The sequence below is a fragment of the Nothobranchius furzeri genome, chromosome 5, assembly GCF_043380555.1.
Source record: "Nothobranchius furzeri strain GRZ-AD chromosome 5, NfurGRZ-RIMD1, whole genome shotgun sequence".
Lineage (NCBI taxonomy): Eukaryota > Metazoa > Chordata > Actinopteri > Cyprinodontiformes > Nothobranchiidae > Nothobranchius > Nothobranchius furzeri.
In genome coordinates this window covers 65,286,179-65,307,496 of record NC_091745.1, presented here as the reverse complement: position 1 = coordinate 65,307,496, position 21,318 = coordinate 65,286,179, and the positions used below count along the sequence as shown (strand labels likewise).

The following is a 21,318-nucleotide window of genomic DNA, read 5'->3' as shown; positions in this document are numbered from 1 at the left end:
AATTCCGGAAACAATTCTGTTTTATCAAATCCCGTTGTTTATAAATTTGACAAATCAGCATTTGACACGTTTGAGGGCATTACCAAAAATACCTCAGTCATTCCTCCCTTCAGATACAAAGATGGTTAACTCTTTGTGTGAATGCGAATGTTTAAACACTTATGTGGAGCGGATGTTAAACATTAATAATTATCTTATTATAATGAGTATACTGATAGATAAACTTGTTAAATCAACATACCGATCTGGAGTAGTTAAGATCTGAAATGGATCATTGCAAGAAAGATATTCATTTTAAACCCATCATTGATTAAAGCACAGATTATTCAAACATTTTATCTAAACATCTGGTTCATTCAACACATTTGATTATTTCAACTTATAAGTCACGTAGGAACTTTGAGGAGTGTGAACTTTATTCAGAGTGAGAAGTGCGTGAGTCTCGCTTCCACATGAGACCTTGACTGAGAAGGTTAGTCTCAGGACTCAGGACTTATTTTGGGCCAGACCGATGGTGTGTTTGTGTCTGCAAATGAAAGTTAGTTTCTGGTCAACTTGTTGGTGAAAATTTGACCACTGGTACGTTACAACCAACATTTAGTATAGAGTCTACAGTAAACTGGTGTTGATAGTAACCTCTAATAATAAACACTGCCTTGCAGATAACACTGCTAGACAAAAATATGTTTCATTTAGTTTCATTATATATAAACAAGAAATGAAGGACTGAATCCAACTAGGTTATTCTGGAGAGGTGATGCTCATATGACAACTTCACAGATAAACAAGGAAGCGACAGATTAAAGTACCTAGTTACCTTGTAGTAATTAGGAAGTGTTTTGTGTCTACTTTACAAACACATTAAAACGTACAGCTGTGACTGCTGGCACCAGTCAGTGCAGATGCTGCTGTCTGACAGCTTTCACTACACTCCAGATTTAACCTGATCTAATATTAATATTTTGGAAATGTGCAGGAAGAGGAACTTCAGCCACTGTCATCGTGCAAACAGATTAGTATGACTTTCTCACCTCGTCTCTGGAAAACTTTCTGTAACACAACAAAAACTTAAATCTGCAACTTAATCATTTGGAGTATTTACTTACTAGGTATTTACTGGGAGCACAAACTGGGTAGGCCTATAAGAAACTGCTCTGGAGTGGTTATCTGTATGAGCCTCTGTGGCCGTCTCCAAGTTTAGGTCCTCCTCCACCTCCCTTACCCATGGTGTCCCACAAGGTTCTGTGCTGGGGCTTCTACTGTTGCTCCTCTATCTGCTCTCTCTCCAACACATCCTGGGCTCTTTTAAAGGACTCTCCTACCATCTTTATGCAGATGACATCCAACTGTACATCTCCTTTAAGCCCCATTAGACGTCCTCTGTCAGGAGTCCATACCTCACAGAGTAAAGGTTAAAGAGTAGATGTGTTAAAAGCTACCAGACTGAGTTCTCTGGTGTTCTTGTGTGATGGCAGGTTTGGTGGTCATGTTGGTGCAGCAGATGGCTTGTAGTTTCCATGCAAACCAACAAAGAGAACTGTAACAGAAGCAAACAGACAAAAGAGATTTTTCACTTAAGATATTTTTCTGGTCTTTAGAAGAATGGCGCTAATGTCACTAATTGAGTTCAAATGACTTCAGTTTCCACCTAAATAATAAAAGATCATTTAAAACTGTTTCCTGTTTAAATCCAAAGGCATATTTTTTTAGACCTTATGACAAAATAATTAAGAATTGTTGTTCCCTGTCAGGTTGATTAGAACCATCAGTTGTCATTTTCTGAGTTCTGGATTTGTGTAAATTTAAAATGATCGCAGCTCTGAGGGGCCTAAAGTAGCTGTTGTGAATCATAAAACCAACTGTGACTCCAGTAAAACGGACCAAAAACCAGTGTAACTCGTAGTCAGTGGCCGTCCCCACTATCATGCTTTATCGGGCTAATTTTAAACCATTTGATCAAACATATGTGGCTACATGACATTATGTAAAGAACTGAGAAAACAAAAATGCTAAAGCAGGAACCTGCTGACCTGGTGCTATTTAGAAAAATGCCAGAAGTCGGAATGTTCTGGAGCAGCTTCTGGCCGGGGAATACGCCCACCTCTTTGTCTTGTACAGTAGCGCCCCCCCCCCCCCCCCCCCCCCCCCCCCCCCTCATCCCACCTCCTCCACCCACCGTTTAATTTGACTTTTCCTCGTCTTTCTGTTAAGATGAGCGGGCGTGGGCTGAGCCGGGCACAAAAGTGTCATAGCTAATTCTACTGACTTGCATAGAAAAATAATGAAGATTAAGATAATGGAGACAAGTCAAATGAGTGTTTTCAGTCTCATTAGAGGAGAGCAGGAGGGTGAACTCAGCCTGAACCTTTTGATCAAGAGGGTCTGGATTCCTGCAGGGGGACACTGATGCCAGACGGCTTTCTGAGGGGTTATTTATACTTCTAAAGACCATGGCAACAGACGCAGCCTGTATCATCAGTCACCAGCTTGACTTGTGTTTCCTTCGAACCACTCCAGCTATCTCTGATGGTCACAGAAGCTCAGGAGCAAAGATGCAAATCTGTAGGGTTTTTAAAAATGGCTTCTTTTGGACAGCTGTCAGAGCGGTGGAGGACTCAGAGGCCATGGAGTCATTTCACTCATTAAACATGACATTACGATCATCCCTGCTTAATAATTTATCAGATCTGAATACTTTCATCATCAGTTAGTTTTAATTCTGACCTAAATCTGTCAAAGTTCTACTTATTTCCTGAAGTCTAAAACAAAATTGAAAATCCTTTGTTCTTTGTAAAATATAAAATATAAATTAATTAGCACTTTTAAGATTGTCTAAAACTGCAGGCTGTATGAAATAAAAGTCTGAAAATAGATAGATTTACATCTTTAAACTTTTTATGTATTTTTTAAACTTACTTGTCCATAATAAATGTTGCCTAATCTGCATCAGTCTAGGTTCATCTGCAAACGCGCACACGCTCTGTGACGTCAGCACGTAAGCAGATGCCTACTGCTATTGGCTATTGCATGGGGCTTTGTGAAACTAGGGGGGGTTTGGCGAAAAATAAAAACACGTATTACCTATGTTATATCACAGTACAGGTTAAGGCTCACTTTTATGGATTTCTAAAGAATCCTACAACATTTCTGAAAGGGGGAAAACTGAATTGCTGCTTCGAAAGTCAGAGACTCCAAAATCAGACCATCTTAATAGTTTTAATGAAGAAAACTGCATTATTGCTGTTTTTATGTGATTTACCACTTCTGGACACACACACATGCACACGATTCTGGCTCTTGTTAAAGGTCACACAACTCTGAATAATTCCCCTTCTCCTCACCTCTGCAGCTTTTCACTACAAAAACACAGCTAGTGTGCCGTAGAACCCCCCTAAAGCCAGCACTCCTAAGCTTTATAGCACATTTGAACAGTTTAGCTTAGTTGGTGGCTGCTAATAAAATCGTGTTTTTGGTCTGTGGGCCCACAGTGATCACATCCCCCTAAAGCAGAAGTTCTGGCTCCTCACCTTTGACCCCTTTTACCCTTTTATCTGTCTCACTGACCTCTGGGGGGACTCACCCCCACTTCATCTGCCTGATTTATTTATCTTTCCGCTCTTTTTGTTTTTAGTTGGACTAACCCTTTAAGTGTACCTGCCTCCTTTGTTGAATCTTCCCTCACTGACCTCCTTTGTCGCCGTCTGATCTGACAGGTCGAGTTTACAGCCGGTGGTTGAAACTGTCCAGGTGCTGCAGTGGCCTGCAAGTTTCTCCCCCTCTTAAAGCTGCAGTTCACTCCAAAGCGCCCGCTGTGTGACACAACTCTGTATAAATGCATTTAACCAAAAACAGCTGATTTCTGACCATTTGGTGCTGTCACTGAGTGTTGAGGAGAGTGATCTTGGCGTGGACTGTCTCTTTAAGCTGGTCGGTGAAGCCACTATTCTTCCAGTGCCTCTTTGTCATTGGGCTTATTTACAGCAGCAGTTGCACAGGAAGCATGTTGCCTCACCAGCCACACAATCATCCACTTTTTGTTCCTGCTGCAGTTGCATGCAAGAATCCAGGAGGCCGTGCATGTGCTTTGGGAAGTTAATTAGCCTAAATAGCTCTGCATATTTAGTGGGTAATGATGCATAAAGTTTTGTTGTAACATTTACATATTTTGAAAAACTGCACTTCACCCTAATGACGTTTAGGTTTTATTAGTTTTCCTGATGTTTCTGTTTTTTGTTGCAAACAACAGAAAAGCTGCATTAAATCTGGTTTAATGTCAGCAGAAACGTTGAAGATGGATGCTTTTAATGCCGAGTGAGAAAATAGTTTTCCTGAGAGTTAGCTGGCCTATTTTGGAGTTTTTTTTATCTTTTAATGTTAGCATAGATTAACGCTCAGTAATGGTGAATTCAGAGGCCAGAAAAATTGTATATTTTCTTATGACTGCTTGGCAGTGGTGCATTCCCCACCTCAAAGACAAAACGTCCACCAGTTATTTCATATGTACTGTAACCTGGCAAGCCATCCTAACAAATAGTCTGCCCCCAACCCACAGAGAGAGCTCAGCCATGGGGCGAGATCTACGGTTGTCTTCTGCCTCCACTTGCTATTGGACCAGGAACAACTCAAACCTCTACGGAGGCAGTCTGCCATACACAGACGCTAATACGTACTTTTTCTAAATAAAGGACTTAAGTACCTCTATCTGCTGTTGACTCAAAGAAAAGCCCAAGTAAATAGTCCAATTGTGATGCCAAAGATGTTTAGAACGAGTCGCCACCATCTTTGTTGCTTTGCTCAGCTGCAGTAACATCCCGCCCACCAAACCGATGAAGCGCTGTGATTGGCACAACACAAGACCTGCTGTAATGGAGCGTGGCTCGGCTGACCTGCAGAGCTAATTCCTTTGAGTTCTGCTCACATCTGTCTAGATTTCTAGGCTAGTACAATGGCTTATTCCAATCACAAGTAACTTTTAGGTGCATTTCTAAGAACAAGTATAAATAATGAAAGACTTGATTTGGTTTGATTGCCAGGTGTCTTTAAGAGGCCTAATTTATCAGTATTTAATCAAAGATGTAATGAAATATTTACTTTGCGTGGATCAGCACACCTGGAATTGAACTCATTACAACTACTTTTCAGAAATGAATCCTTCAGATTGCACTCCATCGCCTTAGCTTTGTGTGCACGTTTACCTGCATCCAACATGAGGAGCGCTGAGGTGGAATATTATTCAAATTCCTAATAACAAGTGAACATGATTGAATTTACTCAGTCAACATCCAGAAACCTGCACACAGGCAGCCGATGCGCTGATGCTGTGGCGTCTGTCGTTGCATAAACTTCAGATTTGGAGTCAGAAATAGGTTTACTAAACTTCCCAGCAACAGATTCAGCGTTCGTTTTTATAAACAGAAAATGATTCATTTTGTTTTGTCTTCAACCTCCAGGTGTCCTTCAAGAGCTAAATAGTTTTTCTGGGTGTGGGAGAAATAAATGCTGGGGAACAGCACAAGCTTGTGAGGCCTGAGGCTTTTTGGTCTCATTCAGACAAACTAATGGAATCATCGCTAGTGTTTGTAAAGTCACACAACCAGAAACTAATCAGCTGTTTTGGAGCGTGTTCGTAGGTTTAAAAGCCTGACACCATCTCTAAATTATAGGATATCAAAAAGTTCTTCTGAACCTTTTTTAATATGCTCTTAAAAGTTTTAATAAGCACATAGTTATAGTGATGCTTCAAATGGCAGTTTTGCAGAAAGTGTCCTGCAGAAAAGGCAGAGTGTGAGAAAATTCAGCTTTAATTAGCTCTAATTGGTACCAGCTCACTTTATTGTTAGTTTAAGGGTTTTTACGAAGACAGTCGTCATTCCTATAATCACACGTTGTCACGTTAGTTAGTTTGTTTTCAGGCCTCGTCACCTGCAGATCTTCACACTTAATGTTTCATGTAGGAGACCAGAAGCCATTAATTGGACCTGGCTCATGCGCTACGGAGTAAAACTGTTTACATAACCTGCTCGGCTGTCTATTTTTAACAATATGGATGCAATCAGAGTGCTTCTCTTCCTACAGCATTGTGGAGGAGCACAAAAGGGTGTTTTGTATTTTATTTTTATTTTTCTGATGACACGTCCAAGCTGCTGCAGCGCACCGAGGTTTAAAACCCCAACCGAGTGACGGCCTGTCACTCACCCCATCACGTCAGCCTCCATCTCTCCATACTTAGCATTTTTCCCAGTATCCTCCTCCACTCCTTTTTCCGTCTTGTTTTGCTCCATCCGATCTTTTTCACAGTTGTGCTCCTCTTTAACCAGTGCTGAATTTTTAAACTTCTCCTCCTTCTGGCTGCCTCTATCTTCGCTCTTACCTTCCCTCCTCTGCCTCAGCTCATGCAGCCCATCTGTCTTTTTACCTTTTGGCAGACATGAGTATTGCTATATTAAGCCTCTGCTGAGCCAAGACCTTGTTTTCCTGACACAGAAAGTGAGAAATACTGACTCTGAAGCTGTGTAAACATTAATAAGAAGTTGTGAAATGAATGCAAAGTGACAATTTAAGCCAGCTTTAATAAGTTGTGTCGGCTTCCTGGTGCAAGGAGCAGTTTCTCAGTGCAAAGCAGGTTAAGTGAGTTGGTATATTTGATCACCACCTCATGTGCGCCCCCTAGCTTCCTGCTCAGCAGTTGGCCTGTATTCATTTCACTGTGACCAGTGGCACCATATGCCCCACATAACCAGTGATTGAGTCATCCTCCCACTCATGAAACATGTTGTGACAGGTCATTTATGGGCTCGGGATTTGTTTACCTCAGCTGTGCGTTTCACTCCCTGTTGTGCCACTTGACTCACACTTGAGCCGGGAGGAGCACCTCCATGAGCCTGGAGCTAAAGCCGGTAGGTCGGCGTCCGGGTCCCGAGAGAGCGGATGTCTGACGGGTATCAGGAGTGATGGGAGGCAGGCTGCCGGTCTTCATGAAAGCTACGTTCAAGAGCTAAAATGATGCTTGAGAGCTGATTAGCAGCTGTTTTAAAGATGAGAAGAAGGCACATTAATAGGCTCATTACAGCATCGTGTTTAAAAGTCAAGAGTAGGGAGCAAATAAATGATAATATTGGTTATTAACTTTTAAGAGGCTGTGCTGCAGTGATAATGAACTATTTATTATTTAAAGCTGATAAAATAAACTCTATTGCTGTTGTTTTGAATGTTTTATGTAATTTAATGAAAATATAACTGTAGTAAACCGTGATGAAGAAGTAAACATGCCCTCACCACCAGTAGATCCTCCACCAGGGGGCAGCAGACATGTGCAGGATCGGAAATGGCAGGTTTCTAGTGAAGGTACCAATCATGATGCTACAGTACAGGCCAAATGTTTGGACACACTTTCTCATTCAATGTGTTTTCTTTTATTTCATCACCATGAGCATTTACAAAGGGGCCAACAAGTGCTAAACACCTCTGGGGACTCCTTCGATACTGTTGGAACACCATTTCAGGTGAAGCTCATCAAGAGTGTGCAAAGCAGTGATCAGAGCAAAGGGTGGCTATTTTGAAGAAAATAGAATATAAAACATGGTTTCAGTTACTTCACCTTTTTTGATCAAGTACATAACTCCACGTGTTCATTCATAGTTTTGATGCCTTCAATGAGAATCTACCAATGGAAATGGTCATGAAAATAAAGAAAACAAACTGAATGAGAAGGTGTGTCCAAACCTTTGGCCTGTACTGTACATCTGGATGATTTGGGTCAAAGGTGGCATGGCTCCCATAGCTGGAGAGTTGCAGGTTAGCTCCCCGCTCAATTTGTCACAGTCATTGTGTCCTTGGGCAAGACACTTTACCCACCTTGCCTGGTGGTGGTCGGAGGGACCGGTGGTGCCTGTGTACGTTGGTATACCCCAGGGCAGCTGTGTCTACCATGTAGCTCATCACCACCAGTGTGTGAATGGATGAATGAGTCACTGAAGTGTAAAGCACTTTGGAGTCCTCTGACTCAGAAAAACAGTAAACAAGTGCCGCTCATTTATCGTTTAAGGACAGAACGGGGTTAGGGATACAGTTCTACACTGACCTTGAATTGTTTAAAATAACAATAAATTCCTTGAAGAATAATCCGTCATGACTTTTTTATAAGTCTGTCACTTACAAAGGATAAAAGGATTACAGACCCAGTAACTGAACTGCTCTTCCTTCATTTTCCCTCTCATCACTTTAACCATCTCATAAGTTCTCAAGTCTGACGTTATTGTTTCCCATTTTCTTTAAACAGCATTTCCTAGGGAGTGGCAGACCGGGGTGGTGGTCCCCATCTTTAAGAAGGGTGACCTGAGGGTGTGTTCCAACTATAGGGGGATCACACTCCTCAGCCTCCCTGGAAAGGTCTACTCCAAGGTACTGGAGAGGAGGGTCCGATCGATAGTTGAATCTCAGATAGAGGAGGAGCAATGTGGTTTTCGTCCTGGCCGTGGAACTGTGGACCAGCTCTATACCCTTGCAAGGGTGATGGAGGGGGCATGGGAGTTTGCCCAACCAATCCACATGTGCTTTGTGGATTTGGAGAAGGCTTATGACCGTGTCCCCAGGGGCACCCTGTGGGGGACGCTCCAGGAGTATGGGGTGGGTGGCTTTCTGTTAAGGGCCATTCAGTCCCTTTACCAGAGGAGCGTGAGTTTGGTCCGCATAGCCGGTAGTAAGTCGGACCTGTTCCCAGTGAGGGTTGGACTCCGCCAGGGCTGCCCTTTGTCACCGGTTCTGTTCATCACTTTTATGGACAGAATTTCTAGACGCAGCCGTGGTGTGGAGTGTGTCGAGTTTGGTGGCAGGAGAATCTCGTCTCTGCTTTTTGCGGATGATGTGGTCCTCCTAGCTTCATCCAGCTCTGACCTTCAGCTCTTGCTGGGTAGGTTCGCGGCCGAATGTGAAGCGGCTGGGATGAGGATCAGCACCTCCAAATCTGAGACCATGGTTCTCGACCGGAAAAGGGTGGCTTGCCACCTCAGGGTCGGGGGAGAGGTCCTACCTCAAGTGGAGGAGTTTAAGTATCTCGGGGTCTTGTTCACGAGTGAGGGTAGGAGGGATCGGGAGATCGACAGGCGGATTGGTTCGGCGTCTGCAGTGATGCGGACGCTGAGCCGATCTGTCGTGGGGAAGAGGGAGCTGAGCCAGAAAGCCAGGCTCTCGATTTACCGGTCGATCTACGTCCCAATCCTCACCTATGGTCATGAGCTTTGGGTAATGACCGAAAGAACGAGATCGCGGATACAAGCGGCCGAAATGAGTTTCCTCCGTAGGGTGGCCGGGCTCAGCCTTAGAGATAGGGTGAGGAGCTCGGACATTCGGGAGGGACTCGGAGTAGAACCGCTGCTCCTCCGGATCGAAAGGAGCCAGTTGAGGTGGTTTGGGCATCTGGTCAGGATGCCTCCTGGACGCCTCCCCGGGGAGGTGTTTCGGGCATGTCCTGCCGGCAGAAGGCCCCCGGGTCGACCCAGGACACGTTGGAGAGGTTACATCTCCAATCTGGTCCGGGAACGCCTTGGGGTCCTGCCGGAGGAGCTGGTGGAGGTGGCCGGGGAGAGGACGGCCTGGAGCTCCCTAGTTGGGATGCTGCCCCCGCGACCCGGACCCGGATAAGCGGAGGAAGACGAGACGAGACGAGCATATAATTGTTTGCCAAATGTTCTTGTTTAGAACAGCAGCATTCTCTCTCCTTCTTGCAGCTCAGCCAAGCGTGCACACACACACACACACACACACACACACACATCGAAGACTAATCTGTTTCACAGAAACTGTCATTAAGGTGGATAAAAGGGCCTGACACCAGAGATGGCAGCAGCCTTTTTGCAAATGAGCTCTGATTACGAGAGGTGGCGGGTTTCACTCTCCTCATCCCTGCCTTTCACTGTTGGACCATCTCTGTGCCAGGGTCACATTCACATGCTACATTTAGCCCGTCTGGGTAACCTGGAGTTTTTGGGTGCACTGCCACACAAGTGGACCTTTGGCTTCTCTCTGACAGCCTAGTCTGTGAAGCCGCCACATTCGGTTAGCTCGTGGACAAACATGGTATTTTTGGCTGATCCATCACACCGGGTGTGCTTTGGCCTGATCTTTGCATTGGAAATCAGCCTCGAGTATGAGATCAGCTTCCTGCTGCTGCACTTTCATCGATATCTGAAGCTCTACCTGAGAACTGGTTTCTCATTGAGTGGGAGGATCTGAGCATCTGTCAGTCTAAAGAGAAACGAATGTCCCGGAAGGGCAGGTTGTACTGATCTATAATCTATCGAAGGAAGGAAAGCCAACAGCTTAGTTCAAACACTTGTTCTGCGCCGTTTCTCGCATATGAAGCCTCTATAAACACGACCTGACTGTCTCAGCTGCTGCTTGACTTGTATCATCAATTTCCCTCTGGGATTAAGAAAGTATTTTTGAATTGAATTGAATTGAATTAACACTTAAACCTTTCTTTGCTCTTTCTCTAACTCGGTAAACATCTTTTACTAAAGCATCGTTTTCTCTTTTGTGTTAAAGGTGTGAGGAAACCTCCTGAACTGGAGAGGACCAATCACAGCGTCCACTACACCCTTCTGATAGCCTGTGTTTTGGTGGCCTTTGTCCTTGGAGCCTTCGTCTCTGGCTTTCTGGTCTCCTGTTACTGTAACCACACAGGCCACAAGACCAAGAAACTGCCCAAAGATCCAGAAGTTTCCATTCCTCACGCCTTGTCGCTTCGCAGTCTGGCAAAGCTCAACGGGCTCTTGGACAGCCAGACTAAAGAAGATAAGCTGGAAGTGTCCACCCCAAAGATCTACAATTCCTTTTTCACCAACACCAAGGAGCATCACCCACCTAGGAGAAATGTTCATCATGGGATGACGATGGGAGACCTGGTTCACCCTCACCATCACCACCTCCATCCCTCCTCAGAGCTGTCGGGTCTTCCTACACCAGACACAACTCCAGAACTTCCCATCAAGAGCATGAAAGCCTTCAAGAACCAGTGGGAAAAGAACCAGAACTGCAACAATGCCAAGGAGCCCAAGGCTCATAACATTGTCTCTAGGCCCAGTTCAGCCCTGCTTCCCCAGCAGGTCTTCCCCTACCCACACGGCCTGTCCAACGGCCATCCAATAGTTGGTCACCTGCACCCAGAGGAACGTAAAATCCACAACGTTGAGCGTGTGCTGTCACAGCCTTACCCCAGTTACTCTCAGAAGGTGATGGAGGTAACATCACTGGATGAGCTTCTGAAGCACATCCATGATGCAAACAGCAACAAGAACTCCCAGTTAATGAGCCCTTCGGGGCTTATGGCCAGTGGAGGTGGAGGGCAGCTCCCCTTTTCCAACAGGATTCAACCTCAGATTCCTGAGACAGAATCAGCTCCCTACTACAGCTCCTCCACTTTACCTCGGGATAGTCTGACCCGCCGCATGGACATCCCTCCTGACATTCCCTCGCACCACCAGTCCACCCTGGAGAGGAGGCACTCCTCCCAGCGGCACTCGTTGATTGCCGCAGCGACTAAAATTACACCTGCAGGTGCAGTAGGAGGTGGAGGAATGATCCCCCGCCAGCATAGCTTCAACCAACGGAATAGTGGGCCCCACCAACCACCTCCCCTCTTGGCACGGATGAACTCAACAGGCAGCGCCTGCGAGGTTCACTATCCTCTCATCCCTAATGGCTACCTAGCTCGCCAGCAAAGCTATAGTGGAGAACAGCAGGAGGTTCAGCACAGAGGTGCAATTGTTCGCCGGGCGTCCTTTCTTAAACCCGATGTCCCTCCTAAACCTCTGTTCATACCTGCTACGTCCCCAGTCAATGAACAAGGTACATATAACTACTGAAACATTGCACTGGTGGACAAAGGGGCCTAGTTGTGTCACTTTTATGGAACTTCTGTTTGAAGAAACACGGTGGGGTTGAGGTTGCAGAGCCTCACCAAACAACACAACAAACTGTGTAGTAGCAAGTCTCACTGTGGACAGAAGCCTCAACCAAACTTATCTCCACTGTTCTTTTTTGTGCAGCAAATATCTTTGTACCATATTGGTATTGTTCAGCTTCTTGCTTATTCTACAACCGCTGACTCAGGTGACGAGACGCCACCTCCAATGTCCTCAATGCGGATTTACAGAGAAACCTCGTTTTTGGACAAGCTAGACAAACGTGACTCATCCCGAAGACTTCAAAGCCGGAGGCTCCTGCAACGCTTCAGTTCATGCTTAATCTTTTTTGATGTAGTGTTTGTATCCAGTGACACCCCCCACCCCACCCCCACCCCCAGCCTCCCCCTCGAATGTGTTTATATTATGCATGTGTGTGTATATACAGTATATGTGTGTTTATATCCACACCGTATATGTATACATATACATATGCAGTATGTGTAACCTGTGGTGAAAAGTCAGCCAGATCCCTAAAAGTACTCATGTCTTTGCCTTACTATAGTCTTTCATTTTGGGGCGTACCAAATCCTCACCAAGCCATCTTTTAGAGATGCCAAATCACTCAAGAATAATCAACCTGAAGATCCTTTGTTCGGGTTGGAAAAAAGCAACTTATCCACTTTTCTAAATCTTTTTGTTTCCCAGCTCAGCAGATGTTGGCTCAGAATTGACAAATTTAGGTCTATTTAGGTTCCTTGAGGTGGCTTTTTATTTTTATTGTATTTGTTTTTTGGGGGCTTTGTTGGTTTTCCCCAAAATTGGTGCTTCCCAAGTGTGGTGAATCGAACATCCTCTGAAAAGGAGAGAAACCACTGGACCTAAAGAGGATCGACAAACATGCCCTGTGGTGTTCCAAGAATAAAATAAGTCAGGAAGGCCTGCAGTAACTATACTCATCAACGTTGTGGCTGTTGGTTGTAAATAAAGGAATAATTACTAGCCAAATTTTAACTGTATGTGTAAATGTGTGCCTTATTTAATAATAGTGTCACATGGGGCAATGCAAGGGACTCTGATGGCTACTACAGTATACCGTAGGTGTTTGATTTCCACGACAGTCAGTATTCCTCATCTAATATCTCATTTTCATTTGAAGAGTTTCATTCCAGAATGTGAAATCTGCCATTAGAACGTTTGTGTCCCACTCTGATTAATCTAAAAAGTTTATATTTCATATCATGTTTTATAAATAATCTAGTTTGGTTTTCGAAATTATAAGCATTAAAAATCTCTTTTTTTAAGAAAACGCTGTATTTTGGAATGAAACCCTTCTGGGTTTTTTGGGGGGGGTTGTTTCTTTCCATCCAAAAGCACATATTTGTTTTTGGGGGGTGTTGGCCAAAGCTAGTGCACAGCCTGAGAATGTAGAAAATAGTTCAGGTGTGACGGTCTCTGTGTTAAATTATTCTAAGTGCCATTACTTATTGTGTTTTTTTCCCTCCCTACAAAAAGTTCTTATTTACATGATTTAAAAAACACTGAAAAGGTTTCATTCTAAGTTCTTAATGGAGATTTTAAAGGTCTAGGATGATGCTGAGCTTGTGCATCAGTTATATTTGTACGTTTAGATGTTCCCGCGTCATCAGGAATGTAATACATGATGATCCGACAGGCTGAGATTGTGTTTGGGGCTGATTTTGTAGGATATCTGTTCACAGGTGGCTGTGTTTTCCCTAAAGATAAATGATAAATGACCCACACTTGTATAGCGCCTCTCAGAGTAAGGACTCCAAAGCGCTTTACACTACAGTGTATAAAGATGGTGATCCTGTTTGAGAAGTCTGCCTCTGTTGCACTTTTTAGGAGTCACTATGTTGTCAGTTCTATAAAAAAGCACTTCATTATTTACCCTACACATGTAAATCCAAACTCTTGTGATTCAGTGTGAATTTGACCTTTTTTTAACTCTTAATGAAGTAAAATGATGGAAAACATTTCTAACGAACATTTAGGCTAAGAAAAACATGTTTATTGGATATAACTGAGCAGTCGAGCATTAAATGTTTATAAAACAGTTCAGGAGATGATTTTTTTTTCATTAGAAATTGTTGCAGCTGCACTTTTGTTTTTCTTTTTAAACCTGCTGCTCACGTTTTAGAATCGGGGACATCTCAACTCTGTCAGTATTTGGTTCTCTGTAAATACATCATCCCTGGGCGGGATCTCATTTCAGTATTATGTTTTTCTGCATTTGTTTATCCAGACTACGCCTCTTGACTTATATTAATTTGGTCTCACAAAATACTGATGTATGTCTCTTATGCTAGGAATCAATAAAATACAAAAGACGATATGTGTGTCTCTGCTGAATGTGTCAGGATGATCTATGGAGCTGCAACAGCCTGCAGTTTGTGCCGTTTAACTGTGCTTTAACAATATGGTTGCTTTTCTGTCCCACGGGGATTTCTGTAAAGTCTGAGCATCAGTTTCATTGGTGCATTTAAAGCGATGTGGGAACGTAGAATTCCTCTTCTAAGTGCCGATATATTCAGTGTTAAAACACTCCTGGGGCGGTAATTAGTCCATTACTGAGCAGGAATCCCAGTGTGAGACGAGCTGGACTCCCATCCTGCTCCGTTAACGTACCAAAAGGTGAGATTTACTCAAATGGGATGTTTGACGACTAAATTATAGCAGAGCATTTATTCGAATATCAGTTTTGTTTATGCTCTTGTGGTCTAAGAGCAGGCATGACCAATGTGTGGCTCTGGGGCCATTTGTGGCCCCTACTTGAATTTTTAGAATGAGTAGTTTTGTCTCTCCAGTAGCGGTTGACATAAATCGGCAATTTCTAACATTTATATTTCTGAGTTTTAGTTTTGGGGCTTATTTAGAGGCGTTCTGTTAAAATTAGCATAAAGTATTGTTTATTTTTATCAAGAAAATTAAATTTTTGTGACCCAAATGGACTTTAAACTTTATTATTTTGGCCCTTAGCTTAAAAGGTTTCCGCACTGTTATCTTAAGCTCGGACCACTCTGCGTTTTTTTGGCCGCCCTAGACAAATTTCTCATTTTGAACAGAACCGAGACAAAAAACTCGATCATTTACAAGTCTGCCGCTGTCCAGCGTGACTGGCTTTACGACAGCTTATTGAAAACTCACAACCAAAGTCAGCCTCCAACAGTCTTCAAGTAGCACTAAACACCAGTGACGAGCATTCAATACGGGAGTAGAATTAGCATCAGTTGAAGTGACGTGCAGAAACATGCGGACAACTCTTTCTAGACTAGTTCAGAGTCAAATTAAAGAAGTGTTAACAGCAACGCTTTTCTCTTTTCAGCACTTTTGTCAGCTTTCGGCTTTAGCGAGGGGTGCGCTCTTGACGTTAGCTCGTCGTGCAGTTTGTCTCACTGACATCTTGGACCGTACAGTGTGCCACAATTTTGGAGTAGCCGAAATATGTAGTGTGGTCCGGGTAGTTAAAAAATGGCGCCATGTACCGTCTGTCAGTCATGATGAGACCCCAGAGGATGGCTTTTGGTTCATGAAAATTGTTTGAAATGAGGGAAAGTAGTTATATGTTGAAGAGAACTGAAGTCTTCAAAAAGCCCAGATTTAGAACCAGAATGAAGGAAATGAGTATTTCGGTGAATGGTGTGAAATTATAGAATTGCCTGGACGGAGAAGTGAAAGAGTCAAGAACTCTATACATGTTTAGAGAGTATATTAGATCAAGTGTGTTGGGTGGATATGAATGTGAATAATGTCTGGCGATAATGAATGCATAAAGATAGTTTTGCTATTTTTGTTTAAAAAAGGGGCAGAAATTATAAGATTTTTTCTTCCATCTGATCCCTTTCAAGTTGTATTGTGTTTATCTGCATATTGTTTATTTGTTGTATTTTTTAAATTGAATGAAATAAATAAGGGAAAGAACATTTTTTTTTACAGATCTAAATAAATGCGGTGGAACTAGAATAATTCCAGTGTGAAGGTTTTAACATTCTTGAACCTTTTCAGTGAGCTAGTGGTGGAGTGTCCACCCTGAAACTGGGAGATCGAGGTTTGAATCCCGGTCGGGTCATTCCAAAGACTTTAAAAATGGACCCAATGCCTCCTTGCTTGGCACTCAGCAGCTGCTCCCCTCTGCAGAAATCTTTTTTATGTTTAAATTTATTTGTTTTTGAGAAGCGCCTTGTGATTTTTATCTTGAGAGACGCCATACAAAAGATTGTTTTCTTTCCTTCAGTGGTTGCATGTGCACACTGACATCTGTATGTAAGCTGATGGCCAACGCTGCGCTAATTACTATTATTCAAATTACGTGGATTCTACTAGATCGAGGGGCCGGCTAATCAAAATTTTAAAAATATACCATAATTTGGTGCCTGTGACCCATCTTATTAATTTATCAATCTCGCAGGCAGTCGTTCCTTTGAGTTGGAAGGTGGCGAAAGTAACACCAATTTATAAATCGGGTGATAAAATAGACCCTATTAATTATCGACCTATTAGTATACTGCCCATCTTTTCAAAGGTAGCAGAAAAGTGGGTTGCTAAATCTATCATTGAACATCTTAATGATTCCGATCCGGGTTTGCATCCTATGCAATTTGGATTTCGCACTCTTCATTCAACTGAAACGGCTGTCTGTGTTTTTGTTGAGAGAGTGAAATCTTATTTAGACAAGAGTCGTTGTGTTGCGGCAGTTTTTCTCGATTTCAAACGTGCATTTGACACTGTCAATCATCATACACTCTGGTCTAGACTGTCGACATTTAACTTTAGTAATCATACTGTTAAATGGATACAGTCTTATTTATCAGATAGAAAACAATGTGTGCAAATAAAGAATAGCAAGTCACCCTATCTTAACTGCATGCAAGGTGTTCCCCAGGGTTCAATTTTGGGTCCCCTGTTATTTTCACTTTATGTAAATGACTTGCCTAATGTATGTACAAATGTGGACACAATTATGTATGCTGATGATACAGTAATTTTTACGCAAGCCGAAACTCCGGATGATGCAGCCCATCAGCTTTCACTGGCATTACGTGATTTACAAAAATGGCTGAATGACTCATGCCTGTGCCTTAATTTTAACAAGACCGTATCAATGTTTTTCAGTAAACCTAAGACAACCGTAGCTGCAGGAAAAGTTTGCTTGGGTGCACATGAATTAATTAATGTTGAGGAGTTTAAGTATTTGGGAGTGCGATTAGACTCTAAATTAACTTTTAAAAAACATATTAGTAAAGTAGTGAAAACTGTTAATGTTAATATACGGAACTTTAGATATATCCGATCGTCATTAACACACACGGCAGCGATTACATTCCTGCATTCTATGATACTGGCTCATATTGAATATTGTATTACCAGTTGGTCCTATACGAGCTCGGCTGCTATTGGGCCAATTGAAGTATGCTACAAAAGAGCATTGAAAATATTAGATTAAAAACCTCTCTCATATCACCACTGTCAAATTTTAGATAAATACAAGTTTTTAAATTTTACTAATTTTAAATTATTTAAATCGGCCTGTTTAATATATAAAGTTATACATGGCCTGGCGCCACCACCAATGAGTGATTTTATTAAACAAAAGTCTAGCAGTGTTGTCGGGTCTCGACTGACTCGAGCCACTGCTAGAGGTGACTGTGAACTGACATTCAGGCGGACTACCTTTTCACAGACTGCTCTGTCATACCAGGGAGTGACATTCTGGAATAGTCTTCCACTATCTGTAAGGGAAAGTACCAGTCTAAACATCTTTAAGAGTCGCTTAAAACAGCGGCTGAGGGACACACAAACATGTGATCATGTCTAATATTTATATTTCATATTTGTCCGGGAAAAGAGTTGGTACAGTATTAAAAGGGAAACAACTGCTAGTTTAATGGGTGAATGTAATCTCACGACAGTCAGGGCATATGCAGTATCGGGGTTTGTGCAATACAATTGATGTGTTTCCGTTATTGCTGTCTATGTTGTTCTCTGTGTCCACTTTCTTTGACATTTGTTTGTGTTTGTATAATGGGATGACAGTTTTTGTCTCTGTCACATGACTTGTAAATACTATCTCTGTATGTTTACACTACTTTGTGTCTAACATCAACCTGCCGGAGGGTCTGCAGATGGAAATTAGCCCAAGGCTATAATCTGGCATATTTACATTTATTGAAATGTTCATTAATATGTATTGACCCACTTCCTAAATAAATAAATAAAATAAATAAATAAATACCTAGATTATAACACGGTGCAGGTTAAGGTGATCACTTTTACAGACGCTTTTTTTCGTACATAATTTCTTAAAGGGGAAAAAACTCCGGAGTGCTGCTTTAAAGCCGTCAAAAACCAAAAGCCCTTCAATCATTGGTATTAAGATATCCATATTTTAAAAATTCACCTAATGTGCTCTGCTACATTTTGGAAAGAGAAGTCATTTATTGTGTAATTTATCATTTTCAAAGCAGATCAAGTCATTCTAATTGGCTAGAGAGTTAAATGTTTCTATTACTGAATTCTTATGAAACTATTGATAGAAAATTATAGTGAAAAAGTTTCTTAAATAGTTTTGGTGGAAATGTTTGTTAGGTTTTTAGAATTTGTTTGCCATTAAGTGAAAATTTGCAAATGAGCTTGGTGCATTACTTACTAGGGTGTCACGACGCTTGGTTGAAATCAGATACTATATATTATAGTAGCATAAAACATGAAACCGCTGCACGTAAAAATTTTAATTCACAGGTTTTTGGTCCCTTTTAATCAAACATACAGAAACACATCCTCATTATAAACATCTCTAGAAGAAAATCTGAACTAAAGTAACATTTAAATTCAGCTGCTTGCTCACATGAACTAACAGTGTCCCTGCAGGCAATTACATAGAATAATAAACAGCCATGGTGTGATGGCACCCCTAGAGCGTGTAAACAACCAGGAGGTCCAGGGTCACACAGAGAGGCTCGATCTGCTCTTGGTTTATGCGGCGCAAACACCGCATAAGGCAGACTCTTTTATGAGGAGAAAAATACTTTAGTTTCCTCAAACATTGCCACATTTGCTCCATTACAGTTTGGGTTGTTCAGCTTTTATTTTCTCAGGTTTCCGACTGCTGTTATTCTCATTTGGTCTGAAAATTGTTTTGATGGTAACAAGTGGAGAAAAGTGTTTGAAAATGCAGGTGGAATATAAATAAGTGAGATAGACAAAAGGTTTTACAGATGCTGCTTGACCCAAAAGAGTCCCGTTTGAAAGGAAATAAAGCAGTACACACCACCTTTAGAAGCTGGAAAATGCAGATTTTCAATCAGCCTCAATGTGTTTCCTGCTGAACTCTGCGGGCTCCTCTGCTATGAAAGCAGAGTTTATGCAGGCTTATTACAATCGTAAAGCACCTGAAACAACAGCAAAACAAGCATTTTCCGGAGCTGCACCTCACCGGCGTCTTGCTGTCTTTTTGTAAATCCGCCACAGCAGAGGCGTTCAGCTATAACAATGTTTTCCCAGAGAAAAGAACTGGTGCGGGTAGTGGGATTGACCTTTTAGCAGGAACGGTTCTCCTAATGAGGTGATATTGATTAGTTTATGCAATTATACACCCTGGAGCTTATTAGACGATCATCTGTGTGTTTGTGTGAGATCCTGTCTGAGGGTCACGGTGAGAGGCGTTGCTGTGAGATGGAGGTGCTGGTTAAAGTGGAGCCTGGATAATGGACGGTGATTAGCCGCACCATATTTATTGGATTCCCACAGACTCCCTGTCGATGGCCCTTGGTGTCACAAAGGTCAGACGTCTCTCAGATGCCTGCTTGCTTGATTCCATCCAGGTGGCTGATGATGATGAACGAGTGCCGACAGAGATGAGCCTCCACCCTGTCATTAAGACTGATCACAGAACGAGGAGAAGTCGTTTAAGCGTTGCTTCCATAACTCAGCCTCCAGAATAAGCACCTGTAAGTCAAGCTGAGACAGTGGTGACAGGAAGCGGCGTTGCATGATGGTTTTATGGCTTCTCGTCTGTAAATGTGCCTGTGATGTTTTTATTTGTGGGTTTTATGAGCTTCATAAATGCGTACCACCTTACTGAAATCAAATTTCTCATGTTTAAACCTTAAAGTGGTTGTTCATTTAACATGTTATCAGCTGATCCTGCTAATTGTGCAACAGGTGAGTTTTTTCTGGAACACTTTTACCACATTGCTTGGAATGGTCTTCACACATTAATGGTATCCATTAAATTTGATGTTTTTGTTTGTTCTGATCTGCCTCTCTCAACTGTCTGTAGAAGATTCTGAAGACATCTGGATATTCGTGGTGTTGGTGTCAGGTTTCTTGCTTTTTGGCCTGAGTGGTTACCTGGCTTACCGGAAAATTAATGAGCTGTCGAGGAATATTGGCTCAATCCTGGAGTTCAGGGATGGATTACACCGAACTGTGAACGCACAAACTCATATAATTGTCGAGATGAGTTGTAAGCTTGGAACTTTGGCTGAGATTCAGACTCTGGCACAGAAGGTGGATTCGATCAAGGAGAAAGTTGAGGGATCAGCACAGAATGGGATGGATTAATTACGTCATTATTGGATTTAGAGGGGTTGAGGACCAACGGAACTTTAAGACAGAGAGGAAATTATCTCTGGCCTCAAAACAAGTTCTTATCTGAATCTGATGCCCTTGAGCCTGTGAGGCTGAAGTGATAACTCCCCCTCAGAAGAAATGTGGAATGCTGCCGTCGCCATGGCAACTCTGTATCCCTATCCCAGCCTGGGCGGGACTGCGACTGGTGAAGGCCGTTGAATCGTTTCCAGGAGTCACTGTGCTTTCTAACCCAACTACCTCTATCCCCTGTCCAAACGGAGGTGACGAGTGCTGCTTATCGCAGCTGCATGCACTGATGTGTGGAGAGCCCCCAACCCTACATCCCCGTCTAGTGGACACTTATGTTGTGTAATGCCTGTTTTACGGCCCCCAGCACGACTAGGAGTTGATGTTGGTTAGAAGCCGTAAAGAAAGGTGGTTGTGAATAGGAAAAAACCAAGATTCACTCTCTTACAGGAGTTTATTTAACTAAAAGGGTCACTGCATTATGCAGGAAAAGGATAAAAGGTGACAAACACATAAAGACATCCAAAACTGGGGTTTCCTAAATTAATGATAATAGTAAACACAAAGCGCCGGGGTTTAAACCGGGTAAGGAAAAGAGCAAGATTAACACAACAAGCTCCACCAAAACGGTGAGCTAGATCTCTTTAACGAGAATGCCAAATAAACACAAACGAGCTCTAGAGACTAGGAAGAGTTTATCTATACCACACGGGTAATCAAAGCGAGACTTTAACGTCCCTTTTAACAAGGAGCATCCCTGATTTGGCTCAGCTACCCCTGGCTCAGCTGGAGCCAGGAG

General features: G+C 42.6%; 1 protein-coding gene across 5 annotated transcripts in view; it reads left to right on the top strand.

Moving 5' to 3' along the window:
• Positions 1-11,871, top strand: part of sema6cb (semaphorin 6Cb) — a 181,663-nt gene extending 169,792 nt beyond the window's left edge. For all 5 annotated transcript variants that reach the window (XM_015949872.3, XM_070551014.1, XM_015949870.3 and 2 more), the window contains one exon: positions 10,543-11,871. In XM_015949872.3, the coding sequence (XP_015805358.3) occupies positions 10,543-11,861 (1,319 nt within the window). In that variant the 3' untranslated portion in view covers positions 11,862-11,871. The remainder of the gene's footprint in view (positions 1-10,542) is intronic.
• The last annotated feature ends 9,447 nt before the right edge of the window (positions 11,872-21,318 follow it).